The sequence below is a fragment of the Takifugu rubripes genome, chromosome 2 (assembly GCF_901000725.2).
Source record: "Takifugu rubripes chromosome 2, fTakRub1.2, whole genome shotgun sequence".
In the NCBI taxonomy this organism is placed as follows: domain Eukaryota; kingdom Metazoa; phylum Chordata; class Actinopteri; order Tetraodontiformes; family Tetraodontidae; genus Takifugu; species Takifugu rubripes.
This window is the reverse complement of record NC_042286.1, coordinates 6,978,493-6,994,579: the sequence shown is the minus strand read 5'-3', so window position 1 is coordinate 6,994,579 and position 16,087 is coordinate 6,978,493. Positions and strand designations below refer to the sequence as shown.

Here is a 16,087-nt window from a genome sequence, read left to right as displayed (position 1 = left end):
ACCTTTGACAGAACGGATGAGTGGACTGGAATGAGAATGGTGAGCCGGGGAGGAGAGACAGAGAGGCGGTAGCATGCAGACCCAGACATTCAGTGGGGAGAAAGCTACCAGGGTATTCTAGCAGCTATTAGTGACTGAATGACTGGCGTGAAGTCTGCAATCTCTCACACACGCCGCTTAAAGCAAACACACCTGATTCCCCTGCGTTCGCTTTCTAGAAATGCTTTTGCTTTGCTGTTTATTTCGTCTTAATAACAGTAAAGTTCACTTTGACTTTGACTTGGCCTTTGAAAATCTGCGGCCGCCCGACATCGTTCCCATCTGCAGCACGTGAGGTCCCGGTGAAGGAAAGAGCAAAGGGCGAAAGAACGGGAGGAACAGAAAAGACCGCCCTCCATTTCTGTCCATCCTGACTGATAGCAGAGGTGGTCTGCAGTTAACCCCACTTATGCTTTATACCGCTCCTCACTCTCTGTCTCCCTCTATATATCTATTTCTAACCCTCCCTCACTGGCTCACACACATCTGCAGCCGGTCCATTAAGTTAATTAAAGGCTCCATTTTGAGCTGGAGCCCGCTAGCAAATACGAGTGCCAATCAATAGATCTCTGGCTTATTTTGTGGGAGGGAGGGGGTGACAGTGCGGGTACTGCATTCTGACATGATTTGTTGCTTTGGCAGATGAGCCATGTCCCCTCCTATCTTGTCCTCTGTCTCTGTCTAATTTGGTATCCACTCTGCCCCCCCCCGCCACAAACTGATTCCCACTCTTCGGTGTGATGTCATACATCACATTCTTCTGCCTTCTACCCGGAGCTACTCATGGATTTTCCCGTCATCCTACGAGGAGCCGCAGTCCCGCGTCCTCTACAAATGTGGTGAAGGCTGTTGTGCGTTTGTGTCAGTAAGGATCTGCATTGGTGCGCCAGCTGTGGGCGGCTGCAGCTGGAGCCTCAGCAGGTGGCCAGATGGACGTTCAACAGGATGTGACCTCAGCGGCCCAAACAGGAAGTCAGAATTATTACAGGAAATGTGGCACTTCTCTGCCGTGAGCAATGCTGAGGCATCCGCCAGTATGTCATTATCATCATCATCCTCCTGCTCATCATCATCCTCATCCTCATCATCAACATCATCCTCATCATCATCAAGTCCTGCCTGACAGCAGCTATTAGCAAAGACAGCAAACAAAAACCAGTCAAAAATGGAGAGGTGAACAAACTTTCAGAGCAGATACAATAGATATAAGTGAATAATTTCTTTTTTTGTTTTTTGGGGTAGGATAAGAGCTGCACACAATCTGGGTGATACTGACAAAAGTGGGGTGTTCATTTGTCAACAGGGCTTCAAGTCATTAGTAGATTTATAGCATTTACATTTCCTATCATGTTGAGAAGTAAAAGAGTCATCAACCATGATCCATTTCCCATTTTTTACAACTGCCTTGTCGTAGCGCAGCAAGGGTTGAAGGCCCACAGGCTAAACAACCATCATCAGCTTCGTGTGGCGTTCCTCTACTATGAATAATGGCTGGGGGAGCAGGAGGTGCAGCAGGAGGTGCAGCAGTTCCACATCTGCAGACAAGCTCTCTCTGCTGGATGCCTCCGTTCCCAAAGTCCAACCGCTCCTGCAGTATTCCCCAGCAGTATTGCACCAGCGCAGCTCATCCGCCTGCTTCCCAGGAGTCTTTCCACAATTCTTTCCCCCCAGGGAATCAGCCATATGGGCCTTGGTGGTTAGCCAGTGTTGTTACCTTTCCACATCCTTCCTCCCCCCTTTTCTCTATTCATTTCTTTTTTTCAGTGAGAAATGCCTTGTGCTTTTTCCCCCCACTACTCTAATCTAAACACCCTCCCTCTTTCTTCTCCTTCCACTCAGACAAAGCCCAGGGGGGCTTGTTCATATTCTCTCTTCTTATTGTGTTTCATCTTTTACCTTATGACACAGAACTATCCCCTCAGAGTATCCAGCTTGCAGCCACGGATCGGGAGAAAAGGCAGGGAGCTGGAGAGAACGCATGGTTAACCCCATTTTATTCTGTCTATTCAAAAGTTCCCTGACAAGGCTCCGCTGCTCGCATCAGATAAAAGAAAATCATTCACAGTGAGTGGAAAATACGGGTGAGCAGAGGCAGACCATTTTCTGCAAAAGTGTGCAACAGAAAGTGGAGTTCATGATGAAGCAACATGCAAACAATGGCTTTTGAAGAAGAAAGCGTGTGCGTGTGTATGCTGGGCATAAAACTAACTGCCAAAATGGTATAGGTCATGTGATAACCAGCATGGATCTGTGTTTATTGAAACTTTCTCCAATCCGGATCTTTGTGCGACTTTGACCTTTGCTCTTCCAAGGATCAAGGCCAAGGGGCTTGACAGCCTAGGATGTTACGCAACATTGTGTTATAAGTGGCAGGGTACATTCTGAACTATGGAGGTAATTCACATTATGTGGGGGAATCAGCTGTTTGGCAGGGGTCTGCGCTCCGGGAGCTTATAGCTTATAGTGTATAGTTATTTTAGGTGAAACAAATACTAACATGCACTTTAATACTACGTGTCTCAATGGCAAGAAAAGCACCATAGTCTGGGTTATGCATCCTCTCCAAAACCGCTCTGGCAATGAACTCATCTCTCGCTCTGGCTATAATTTCATGTCTGCCTCTATATTTCACACTCAAGCATACACACCTCCTGTGTTTCTCAAGCACATGCACCCCCCCCCCCCCCCTCAGTCACCCAAACCACCTCATTTCTGCAGCCCTCCCTCCTCTCCAACTCTCACTCTGTGCGTAATTCAATCATCCCAAGGAGATGGATATCCATCCCCCAGGAGCGCTTATGCTCTCCATTTCCTAAAGCGCTTGATCAGATTAATTGATTGTCCCCCTCCCTGCCTTTGTGCCCCTTCTGCCGACTCAGTCTGAGGACGGCGGCGGAGGGAGGGGTGCGGAAATCAGGTTTGCATTGATATTTTTATAAAATGGCTTTTCCTTCTGCCCCCAGACAGACCCTGTAAAAGGACAAATGGGAGTAGATAAAACACATGATCTGGGAGACTGGGGAGGGCGTGGCATCGCCCTGCAGAAGCAGACAGCAGGAATTTACAAAAAGGACAACAACCCGAAGCCCACAGGAGAGGCAGCACAGAACCGGAGCTCCAGGGACGAGACAAAGCATATAGGTGATCAATGGAATTACATAAACAAGGATGTTTAGGAGGCAGACAGTACACGTGTGCGTGCATGTATCCCTAACGTGTTTGGCTGCTGGCCTGAGCGCAGCAGAGGGTAAAGATGGGAGAGTCAAAGGGAGGCCCGCAGGGAATGCAGGAAGACCTGGACTCATCCATTATAAGTGAGAGCCAAGCAGCTGCCATGTCTCCTGATTACTGGTTCCCTCTGGATCCCTCTCTCGCTCCATCTCTCTATCTTTTTCTTCCTCTCCCTCTTGTAGATTATGGTACGGTTGCAGGCCTTTGGCTTCAACGTTATGGCAGGGGCCAAATACAAACACGCCCACACGCCTTCGTGCACACAGATGCACCGTTCGAGGCACGCACGCGAGCACACAATAACACGCAGACGGGGATTGGAACCAGCCCATCTCTTATCTGTCTGCTGCACATGTTCTCCACACGTGTAAAGATTTTACCTGAGCGCAACGCTAAAGCCGAAGCTTTTACTTCGGGAGAGCTAAATTACCTCTCAGATGCAACCTTTTCCTTTTCAACATGACCTTGACCGGCATCCGCGCCTGCACGGAAACGCTGCAGAGCATCACTGAACCGTACAGACGCAACACGGCGGTTTTGGTGGGAAACACATTCCTCTAAGTGTCCTCATCCTTCACTGCGAATTAATGGAGTAAAATGTTTTGATGCCGAACAAAGCTCCAGCACTTTTCACGCTGTCAGGAAAGTCTTGCCCGATTTAGTTTTAATGAGGAGCGGCGTCTATCAGAGAAACTGAATTTAAATCACTTATTCAAATGTGCAACGTTCAATTTCAATGACTGCATTGTTCAACCAAATGTCAATTAAATCATTAGAGGAAATTATAAGAGCTCATAATTCATATTCATATTCAGATTTCACATTTCGAATTCAGATGTTTAACTTGGGTCGTGCATCCACTTAGGAAGAAAGAAGAGTCAGATGTGAATCAGTATTTATTTTAGAACAGTCAGCGACTGGCTCAGCACGATGGCTCAACATAACATGGCAACTTTACACAGTTGCCAATAAAAAGAAATCTGAAAGTGTTGCTTATGGTGATGCGTCAGAGCAGGTTGCTGCTCACAGTGGGGCGTCGTCTCTTTCATCTGCAGAACAAAGCACTTTGCAATCATTTGCACAGTGACTGCTCAGAGTTTCTTTAAAAGTCCTGTTTCAAATGCAACAGTTCTGTCATTTAATCAAGGCCGTTTAGGCTCTTTCTGTATCCACTGTTTGCTGTCTGATGACAGTTTTACAGAAGGGAGGCGAAGCCCTGTCTCAAATAAACATACACTTGAATAGAGACTCACAGCTACAGTATAGCACAAACGTACACACACATACACACACTCGCACACACACACTTTCACTTTATGCTTGAGCTCTCAGCCAACAACCCAACCGACACATAAGTTATTTTTCTTTCCAGAAGCCTCTCCAGATTTGTATTTGCTGAGCTCTCAGACTGGGATTGATCCTGGGTTACTGTCTTGAACCCGTGCCCCAGGGCAGCTCTGTGCAAACACACAGCAGCTCTTCTCCTTTTACTCCACTCAAAACTACACCCTGTTACACTGCGTCTCTAAAGACACATGCAGGGAGTGACGACTGCCTCCACACTGGCTAACGCTCTAAACAAACCCAACAAGACTGAAGAATCCAGAAGAGTTGTAATAAATCTGAACAATAAACATTTATGAATAAATTATTCATAGACAGAGAGAGAGAGAGAGAACATTTGCAGTATTGTCACCTGCAGACAAATAACTCTTGAGAGACGCCAACTGGTTTTCCTTCTGTCTTTGAAGTGAGGAAAGGGGGAGGAAAGGGTATAATTTGTTTCATTCATTTATCATTGCTTACGCTGAATAAATGACATTATGAGTGCTTGCAAGGCGGTGGAGAAGTTACAGGATAGCTGGCAGCACAGTGGGGACAAGAAGCAGGAAACATGCTGATTGGAAGGCTGCATCCATCCTGCACCCGCAGTTAGAGTCAGAAGCAATGGTGTGTGGAAGCCTGACTGCTACAACACACATATAGCACAATCACAATTACGGTTGCTCCTTGTGCTGCAACTGCCCCCAGTTCTTACGGAGTATTTGATTGATGGATGCAATGGTCGGTGCTGTGAGACAACTGGAGTTGGAAAGGAGCCTGGGGTGTGCTAATCTGCACTGCCTCCTACAGGATGACAGCCCACACTGGACCGCTCCTTCAGGGAGAGACTGACACCGCCCTGCCCCTGCCAAGCTGATAATGATCAGGGTCATTTGTTTGCACCTAAGGTCTTTGGATTCACAAAGATTTAATAGAAATCAAGGACATCTCAAAGATTTCTTTTCTTTTTTTTAAATGCAGGGTGTAGTTATATATTACACTAGAGGGCTATTGACCAGGTGATTTTATTTACAACCCAAAGAATGAAACACTAGGAGATACACAAGTGACATGATGCCTAGAAACAGGCAAGGACTGATGGGAGAACACAGCCTTTACACAGCAAAGAGACATGGACACAATGGGACACAGGCGGGACAACAGGTGGAATCGGTAAGGACGATGGGAGGAGGCAAAGGTGGATCCCGATACAGGCTACGGTTCTTTCATGATCAAAGGAAACCCCTGAGATTAAACTAATCTCTGGCTATGTTGCTGCCAGATTTCCATTAAAATGCTCAGATTTCACTTTTCAACAGCATCCTTTGTATCCTAAGTCTGAGTATATTGCACTTATTTGCATCTACCTGAATCCAAAATAAATATGTATATTTTTTAATAATAAGGTTGAGGGTAATCCACCTGTGACTAAGGCTGCTGAGTGGAAAGCCAGCACCTGTAACTGTGACAACTGGGATGGAGAGTGTAATTAAAACAAAATCATTAGACTCCAGGGAATTTTGCCATTAATGGTTGTCTCATGGTGCTCAGATGCAGTGCTATCATTCCATCACATTACCTAATGGCGTGTGAAGAGCACGATCAGCAAACAGCAGCACACCTACCTTCCAAGCGATTTGCTGCCCCTTGGTGTCATGCAACAGAGCCACCGGGAGCTCCCGGCGTTCATAGGACTTGCGGAAGCTGGTTGGTCCGGAAGGCCGCTCGCGGTATGCCCCTGCAGCCGGGGGGCCCACCACCTGTTCGGACAAGAAAGGAAAACAACTCTGAGGAGAGGTGATGAACACGAGCCCAAATCCACATGAAGCTTGTTTTCTGAAATCAGGACTGATTTTGTTTTCTCAAAAACTCTTCCGCTGTTTTTAAAAAAAAAAAAAGATAATCAAGGGTGACGTGTGTGTCTGCTCCTCGGTGTTTCTAGGGAAGGACAAAAGCACAGACAGTGTGCACTTGTGTGTGTGCATGTCGGTCCTGCAGCCAGAGGCGCTGCCGGAGGCATTGTTAGGATCATCTTTTGTCTGCCTCCATATTAGACATGCTATTACTGGGCCACCAAAAGCCAATGGGACTTCTAGCACATCAGCCCCAGTGTGAGCCACCAATGCTAGTACTGTTACTGTGGTAGCTATTACACAGATTCATGAAAGAAAATTAGGCCAAAAACATTTTGGAGAATGACTAAAAGCCTCACTGAGTTGGGATGCATGAGGGAATTGGAGGTATCTGATTGAAAAGATTAGCATGTTGTAGTGGACAAATGGCAGGCTGTCAGTTTCCCTGTCTGGTCCCCTGCGCGTATCTGACGCCATCTGTGTTGCGTTACCACACGACTGGCAGATGTGTTGCTGTCATTAATTCTCAGATTACCGCCCGCTGGAAGAAGAATTTAGCCGCGGCGGCCCGGGGAAATGCGCGGGTGAAAGTGGGATGCATTATCTTTCGCGCGGCTGTTGCGAGACTTCAAAAGATGTCCGCGGTGCTTGTGTGGCTCTGTTCTCTCGACAATACGCGGCGGTGGCTCGGCTTTTTTAAGTTGCATCATTCGCTACTGTTGCCTATTTGTTGCATAATTCAAAAACAAACAAGAAAAGAATGCAAGAATACTGGAATCAGAGATGTGTGTTGCTTCAACTGTCAAAGAGTGATGGAACATGGAGGAAAAGCTAGAGGAGAGGAGAGAGTCCTCAGCTGTAAGCCATTTCAGCATAGCAACTTCAAATGGATCCATCTAATGCATTTGTTCAACATACCAGGAAATAAGGGAGGGAACTGTGTAATATTGGATTAATTTGGTTTGTAATCTTCCCAAAGCAAGAATTATGTGTGACTAATAATGCATAAAAAGACAATAAGAGGCATCGTTTTTGGACTAGAGAAGTCTGAAAATAATCATGCACCTGCTACTGCCAGTCCTCTGCTTTAACACGGAAATAGAATAGCTGTTCCTTTATTTATTTAGAACCTGCGACACCACCAAATGCTCCTTTGCATTCCCTCTCTTTGCTCATTCCCATCACAGCAGGAAATGTTTTGCAGCTACAGGAAGATGTAAAGCTCGCCAGACTCCTGCTACCCCAGCCTGCAGCAGTGACAAAGCCAAAATATCCAGGTAACTACGAGGCCGGTCGAGCCGCGCTGCACAAGGAGGTTAAAAATAGCCCCGACTGGGAAGAAGGAGGGAGAGAATGGACGCAGGCTGCACTGACTGGCTGAGAAGCTTTTGTGCTGGGGAACGATGATGCTGCAGTCACTCCTGCAGACCGTCTTCATGCCTGAGATGCTGCGAGGTTCATAGATTTTCCCTGTTTTCCTTCCAATTATCATCGCTGCCGGGAGAACTCAGCGGAGCGCGTGGACAAAGGAAACGCGTGCACAATGGTGTCATTTCAGCAAACAGTGGAACGCAGTTTTCCACGTGAAAATCTAAGAGCTGTAGCGGGAAGAGAATAACAAATGTTACCTTCACACACGTCTGATGTGCCTTTCATGGTGTTCCGGTTGAAAGCTTGTGTATTCTCCAATCGCTAATCTACAACAATCTAGCTCGGTAGCATTATTTGTGTTTTTTACAACACTGGCATAAACACAAAAGGACAATGGAAAAGCTGAGAAAAGGAAGCTATATAAGGAGACGCCTCTATGGAGGCCATAAAGTGAGTCTCTGCGAGGCGACAGGCTGCAGAACAGAGGTGGAGGTGGTGTGAGGCAATAAAGAAAGGACGTGTCTGCTTTGTGTGTCCCTGGTGCACACGTCAGGGAGTCATAACAAGGCAATACTGGTCAGATGAGCTCCGGGGTGTCATTTCTCTCCTTCGACTTCACTCTGCCTCTAGATCCGTTTGCTCCGTAATGCCGTTGTCCACTCCAACTAGCCCCGCCATAAACCCAGCTGCAAGAACCGCAGACACAATAACACGTGGAAAAGCGCCCATTCCGGTGCACATACATACATGCTGAGCTCCCCATTGGCAATCCCTGCCAGGTTTGGCCTTGGTAAAAACGTCACGGCGAGGAACACAGACGCTCACTCTATTGTTATTGGCGTCCCACTTCCAAGCATTCTGGTTTGACTTTGTCCAAAGGTGGCAGCAAAATGGATACAGAAACACTGAAGTGAGACTGAGGTGAGACAAAGATAAAGGCAGAATGTCTCAGTAATGGCCGCTTTACTGCATCACAGGCGAATGTGCCTCCTAGCTTCTAATATTTGCATTTCTGTCAATTAAAAGGTTGGTAAAATACAACTTTTGCACTTCCTGAGGGAGGAAGCAAGACGGCAGGGGAGTCAGAGAGGACAGAACAGACTGAGGGTCTCTTGATAAAGTCAGCATGCACAACAAGCAACAGAATTAGCTTTTTATGCACAGACCAGTTTGTAACCGTATTGCTTTTTGCTGCCGCCGTGCACAGGAGCAGGAGAGGCAGCAAGATTACAGAGGTCTGTTTTATTCCCAGGCTGCATTAACCTCGGTGAAAAAGACACCAGTAAAATAAAGGCTGCGTTCAAGCTCCAAGGGAATCTCTGCAACGGTCAAATTGCTCCGACAGGCTATTTTTGCTTACTCATTGCCTCTGCAGGGCAAAACACTCACTGATAGGAGGCTGATATCTTTCAGATGAATATATCTGCAATATTTGTGCAGCACCTCATTAATTTCTTATGAGCAAACAGCAAGAGGTGCAATCAGTCTGTGGGGGAGTTTCATTATGTGTAGAAATTAGCCCTGTTCTGATAAACAAGGTTGGATGAGAACAAATGAGCAAAAAAAACTCACAAACAGGGAAAAATCCCAGCCTGACGGAAGGTAACGGAGACAGACACAGTGTCACAGGCTTCGGCACGAACCGCAGTCTGTGCACGTGGGCACGAGTGCACGAGTGCAGAGATGTTTGCAACAAAAAAACCACCACCTACAGACAGAGACGACGCCACACACTTCAAGGGCGAACCATGCGCTTATTGAAACGAGCACATGCGGGGATGATTTGAAAAGCGACTGCATTAAAATCTGACACGCCGACGAGCGCAACACCGTGTGGTTGAAGCCCAACTCTGGGAGTCGCGTAAGGAAGTAGCAAACGGAGACAGGGCCAGGGACGGGCAGAGAGTGAGATGTCTGGAGTGTTTTCCATCCTCTGCATGCGGCACACTTATCACACTGGCAGCAGGGCAGCCTGATGCTCACAGATCCCAATTGGCTGATTCATATCTAGTCCTGAGCGCCTGAATGCCGGGGGCAGCATATTTCAGGTTTTACTGTTCGTCAAGTCAACAGAAAGCCATCAACTTTCAACTTTGAGATTTACCACGATGGCTCTGGGTTACACTGATTTAAAAGGTTAATTTCATCCATGAAGTGCCAGTTTGCTCTAAGCCTAATTGCTGTGAGCAGCTTTGAAACCTTCATGCTCTTTTGTTTGTTTTCTAGAAAACCAGAGCTTTTTATAGCTCCAGATGAGCTTTTAGAGGTGCACTGGTACAGACCGTGTAGACAAACCGGGACCGATGGGTTGGGAGGTGAAAGTGTTGGCGACTGCACATTTAAGTGTGAAATTATTGCGGGCACCTTGATTTGGCACCATCGAGCCCACGGGGGGACTGAGCAGGAGACAGACACACCCAGAGCAGCGGGGGGGCATCGATTTCACCACAAACCTGCGGCCCATCACAATGATGGGAGACAAGAGAGCAGGTCAGCCACACACACACACACACACACACACACATACAGGAAAAGGTGTGTGAGATAACCAAACTAAACATATCCAAGGTAGTTTTCTCTGTCAACTGGACTGGGTTTCTTCTCTTGAAGACGTTTCGCCTTCTATCCAGAAGGCTTCATCAGTTCTGAAATCGCTGGGGAGAGAGCTTGAAAATATATACACAGACATCAAACTAAACATAGCAGGAGATACTGGTCCCAGCTCTGATATGGGAACACTGTTTAACACCAGTGAATATTATCTAGGTGCAGGCATGTGTGGGGAAAAGGAACCCCAGTCCCTCTCTCTTATCACACCCTGTGACTTGCTATTCTGCCCAATCAGCTGGTAATGCTATCAGTTAAAAATTAAGTTGGGGGGGGTTGTTTACAGGGACTCAGAGCAGAGACCAACCAACTGAGTCTGTGAATTTGACCTTTACCTGATTTATACTAAGTAAAATCTGAAGGCCGCATTTTTCTTTTCTTTCTTTCTTTCTTTCTTTCATTATTGACCAGAGTAATTCAAACATCTTCAAACGAGCCCTCGTTTATCTAAGAGAATCTTCCCACTTTCACCTCTTTTAGTATTCTCACATAAAACCTCTCCTTCCACAATTCCCCATGAATTCAATTTAAATATTTTTGAGAAGCCTGTCTCAGCAGAATGCTGTCAACCTAATGTGATGATGGCCCTTAGACTCCTCATTAAATCGCTCAGCATCAGAGCATTAACAAAAGTGCTAAATTAAAGCTTGGGTAGGCCAACAAACGAGAGACGACCTTGAGAACTGCCTATCTGTATCCATCAAAGGTCTTGATGACCTTGGTCTATTAACATCAGCGCGGCCAACCCTCCAAACAGAATCAGCGTGGCTCTCTAGCACCAAACAGACGGTTGCCAGATATAAAGTTGAATATCCAGAAATGAAAGGGAGATGACGGCCTTCAGAGGACGGACAATGCCGTCACAGACCAGACGTGAGCTTTGAATGCAAGAGCAAAAGGTTGGATTGCTTTTCGTCTCTCTGACTCTTTGTTCTCCTTCTGTCTTGGTGGGGGGGGGCTCAGATCATAGAACCAGGAGGGAGGCAGACAGAAGCAGCGAGAGGTTGATGGGCGGGTTGACTCATGAACAGGCTGCCTGTTTTCTTTTCCCACACGACCACGTGTTGGCCAAACAGCCCGCTGCAGAATTTGCTCTCCGCTCTTTGAGGTTTAATGATCAAATGTCTCTGCCTCCTCTCGCCTGCTGCAGGACGGTCACAGCCTCCAGCCGCCTGCGACTTGGCGACATTGATGGGAAGATAACACAACAGAATTCCGAAAGGAAGTTCCAGACTTTAACATTGTAAAAGGTAAAGCAGTTACGTTTGAAGAACATGGTCCTGAAACATGTTTGAACGTGTCTTTTTTAATTGAATTGTTTTGTAGAAGCCCAAACGTCCTGCAGGACCCAGTAAACATCTTATAACCTGGTGCGTTGTCTACGCTGAGCACTCTTTTGTATCACAGGTTTGCATGCTAGCATTCTTGCAAGGTCACACTTGCATCATTGTCCTTGACATATAACAGACATACAGGGCAGTTAATTTTCCAGTCTCTGTGCTGGTCAGCAAATTTCAAAAGGTCAGACTAGAGCTACTGCATTGATAGTGGTTTTAAAAGGTTTAAAAAAAAAAAAAAAGGAGCAGGGAAAAGCAGGCCTTATTGGTAGGGAATAACATTGTTGTCAAAGCCATTGATTTTCCTGTGCTGTTCCTATTATGTGGATGTAAGCAGTATGTGAGCCGGCACACGTGCCCCTGTGGAAAGGTGGATGGGACACACTAACTGAGGTGGATTATAAAAACGAGGGCCTCGCCGCTAACAAGGACAAGTCAGTGTCAAAGGTGATAATGGCGGGGAGTCGCTGATCAAATGCCACATCAGCATGTACAGACAGTATGGACGCAAAGGCAGCGTTTCACCGGAAGAACAGGAACATTTGGAGGCGGGCGCCCATAAAACCAGAACTACTTGTTGTGAAACGCCTCCAGAAAGCAGGAAAATCAAAATGCCTTCACATGTGTAATATTAAAATAATCCTTTTACCAGCTCTCCGTTAAAACATCTGTTAATCATGCAGCATCAGCTGACAGCCAGCGCATTATGCAAATTGGTTTTATAGTCATTCCTAATCATTAACAGCAAAAGTGGCATGTAATAGATTAATTAAATGACGCCTTTAATGTGTCTGAACTGAAGTGGGTGTCAGTCCAGCCAATATTCCGGTATCCCTGATTCTGAAGCCAGGACAGGAGTTGCGAGTCTGGCCGTCCTCTGCAGCGGCTATCACATGACATGGGGGCTAATTAACTTCCGCGCAGAAAATAGAACCTTCCAAGAGGAGCAATAAACATTCCCCATTAAAAGCCACCTAATTATAATTCAGGCTAGGAGCCCTTGAAGGAGACCACAACAATAGAGGGTAGTATACAGTAATTGTCAAGCCAGCTCAGAGGAGGTCACACGTAATCATCTGAGCACTTCCTCTAAGGCTGCCGCCACGCGACGCCGCTGAAATATGTCTCCATATCTCCCGGAAAAAAATCCAGCGGGTGTTTTCCTCCGCCGCAAAGGTCACAGACGTTTCGGCAGCGGCGCACTTCGCATAGCGCGCCGCCAGCTACAGCCAAATCTATCTGCCGGTGTGAGGAGGCACCGAGCAAGTCTCTCTGCCAAACGTGTACACACAATCACACGTGCCCTGTTGTGGCGAGATCAAAGCTGGGGAAGGATTTCACGGACATCCAAGCAAAATATTAAACATGTGTTTCTATGTAGGTCAGCTGTTGGTGTAAGGCCTTTAAAGTAAAGAGCCAGGCAGCCAGAATCAACAAAGTTCCTCAGAAGATGTCCGAGTCAGCCTGTGCTTCATCCACTCGGGGCCTTTAGGCTGCGTGGTGGATCCATAGTACTGGAAACCTCGGCGAGCCTCCGGAGACCGCTGCCAATTGAACCTGTTTTACTGGGACTCGGTTCCACCTTGAATTACACAGCTGCTTACCAGGATGGGCTACAGGCTTCTGGTGTTGGTGGGACCAGCGTGCGCTGCAGAGGGAACTGGAAGGCGGGTTGATTTAGCGCCCACAGAGGTTTATTTTCTTCATTTCCACAAAGAATTCCAAGGCTGAGGCAGAAAGGCTGAGTTATTATACAGCACGGCTTAGGAAACTCACTCTGGGTAGGTGAGCTTCACACTCGACACGCACTCAACGCCCCAGACGGCCTCATGCACAATTTATGTATCATGCAGGGAACATTATGAGGTCCTCTGTCAGGTAAATTTGTTCGGCAGCGATGTTTGGAGTGATTTTCACTGCCAGGGAAAATATCAAATAGACTGATTCATCTCCATAACACTTTAAAGTATTGGTCAACAACGGCCTGCAATGCACAGAACTGCCAGTGGGTTTATTTCAACGCCAGCCTTTTTATCTTTCTAGTGTTCTTTGGGGTTTTTCCTGCACTGCACTTTAGAATAGCCGGAAAAGAGAGGTTTTCACAGCCTAATGAACACGCATCAAGACTGCTGGAAAAACATGTGATAACTCTCCAGCAAATTGAATTCAAGACGTCATATTAAGCAGGCTTGCGTTTGCAATTAAAAGTGAGATTGTGTCTAATGAGGTTGTACTCATATGTAGACTCATTTAAGGCCTAATCAAGGATCAATTCTGCGCCGTCTATTGTTTAATTTGATCAGATGGCTTCATTTGTTAGATTAGCATCTGCTCGGATGCAAAACACACCTGACAACAAAGTGACACGGAGGGAATACGAAAATCCAATAAATCCAACACATCCGTGTCCTTTTCCTGCTCTTTATTTGCTACTGATTGTTCTATCGGTGATGTATTTCTGCCTGGTCAAATACGGAACGCGCAGCAGATAAAAGCAGCAGAGAGTATAATGGTGCTCCGCGGGGAGGAGTGGAACTAGATGTGGGCTTCTCCGCCTGTCCCTGTGGGTGAGGAAAGGTGTTGTCAGGTTGTGCCGAGGACCGCGGCGGTAAACGGATCTCTCCTGTCCAACAGTCCGGGGCAGGAAACAGGACTGTTAACACCACAGTGCATGCTGGGAAATGCTGCAGTTTCTCTGATAAATGGCAACACAGTCAACAAACATTTATGAAATTCCAATTTTGCCACATTTACGGGTTTGTGGAGCTGAAACCAACTCTAACCCAAGTATTCCTTCACTGTGACGTTGACATTTCTGTACATTTTCCCATCATAACCCTTTACGATGATACTCTGGGTGCAGAGCACATTTTTTGTTTTTCAATTTAATGTTTGGGAATTAATTCTTAGGGGGCGGTAAATGTGGTTTAAGTCGCAGGGGCCTGTGCAATTGATTCGATATATACGACTGCTAATACTTGAGAGCGTAATAACGCTATGCTTCAAGTCCCCGTACCCTTTCCAGGCTTGAAATGGCCTTGTCGTTACCTACAAATCACAGCGCTCAGCAAAGCTGCCCTCACTGGCGTGATATGTCAGTGACCACAGGGGAGGTGGGGGGGGACAGAAGGTAACAGACACGAGCAAGCCTGTGAAAAATGTAATGGTTTTTGTTAAAGATTTAGCCAGCGCTGTGGCGGCGGTGGAGCATCATTCATGGATCAGATGCTTCGGATCCTCTGGGGAGATGGTGAATATTGAAGGGCTTTGCAGGAGCCTTCCTTTTCGAAGGCTCTTGACAGGAGATTTGTTTATGACCTTCAGCAAAGGAGGAGGAATACATGATGGTTCTTTTTTTGAGTCGCAAGACAATCCCTGCCACGGGGGTGGGGGGGGGGAACCCGCACACAGTTTCAGGTTTACAAATTTACTGTTGTCATCAGAGCTGTGCAGCCGCCTCTATTCATCATACAGGCCCGTTTATTTGTGGGCTGGGATGTAATAAGGCCGTCTTAGCTCAGATAACAAGAAAAGGACCCATCAAAGCAGCCAAAAAATGGAAAGTCAACACTTGAGAAGCAAAGAAGACGTAAGAGTCTGACTGCAGACGTTTCAATCCATCCAAAAGAGAATTGCTGACTGTGAAGGCACAAGCCTCCTGTCACACCATATCCCCCTAAACATGGCATTTTCTTTACTATATCTGACATATAGGATATATACCCTCTGAGCTGGCTGTAACACCAGCCATGATCTGTTTATATGCATCTGGGGCACAAATACACACAAGTACAGACAACAGCAAAGAGTTGTGTTGCTTTTGTGTTGCACAAAGGGTAGTGTTTAAAAGTGACACGCAAGAGAAACACAGCTGATTTAAACGTTCTGGGAGAGAAACACTCACCACCGAGTTCTTCATGGCGGCCTTCACGGTGAAGCCGCTCGCCGTCAGCATCGTCTTCCTCTTCAGCATGTCGACAAGTTTGAACTGTTTTAAAAAGCCGTCAATAATGTCCCCTTTCTGGAGAGCGTGACGCACTTGCTTCTACGGTGGAAGCTTGAGTTTCATCGCCGTGGAGACGCGTGTTTCCCCGTTGCCAAGGTGATGCCATGACGCTGCTGAAAACGGCGAAGAGTGTCGTGATTGGTATCGGCGTAGGACTGGGGTCTGGAACTAGAATTAAGAAAAAGTAATGTCGAAAAAAATGTTTTAAAAAAAGAAAAGAATTAAATGCTCATCTATTATATGCCTTTCCAAAGGTTTCCATGCCTTATTGTGTCTATCATTTTAAATTTGTGAGCATAAAATCTTACCATCAGGGCAAA

At 46.5% G+C, this 16,087-nt stretch overlaps 1 protein-coding gene across 1 annotated transcript in view; it reads right to left on the bottom strand.

Annotated features, from left to right (window-relative positions):
* Window positions 1–15,928, bottom strand: part of pacrg (PARK2 co-regulated) — an 83,643-nt gene extending 67,715 nt beyond the window's left edge. The window contains exons 1-2 of the mRNA XM_003962730.3: window positions 15,666–15,928; window positions 6,219–6,353 (exon numbers count right to left, since the gene is read on the bottom strand). Coding sequence (XP_003962779.1) covers window positions 6,219–6,353; window positions 15,666–15,734 — 204 coding nt within the window. The 5' untranslated portion in view covers window positions 15,735–15,928. The remainder of the gene's footprint in view (window positions 1–6,218; window positions 6,354–15,665) is intronic.
* Between the last annotated feature and the right edge of the window lie 159 nt (window positions 15,929–16,087).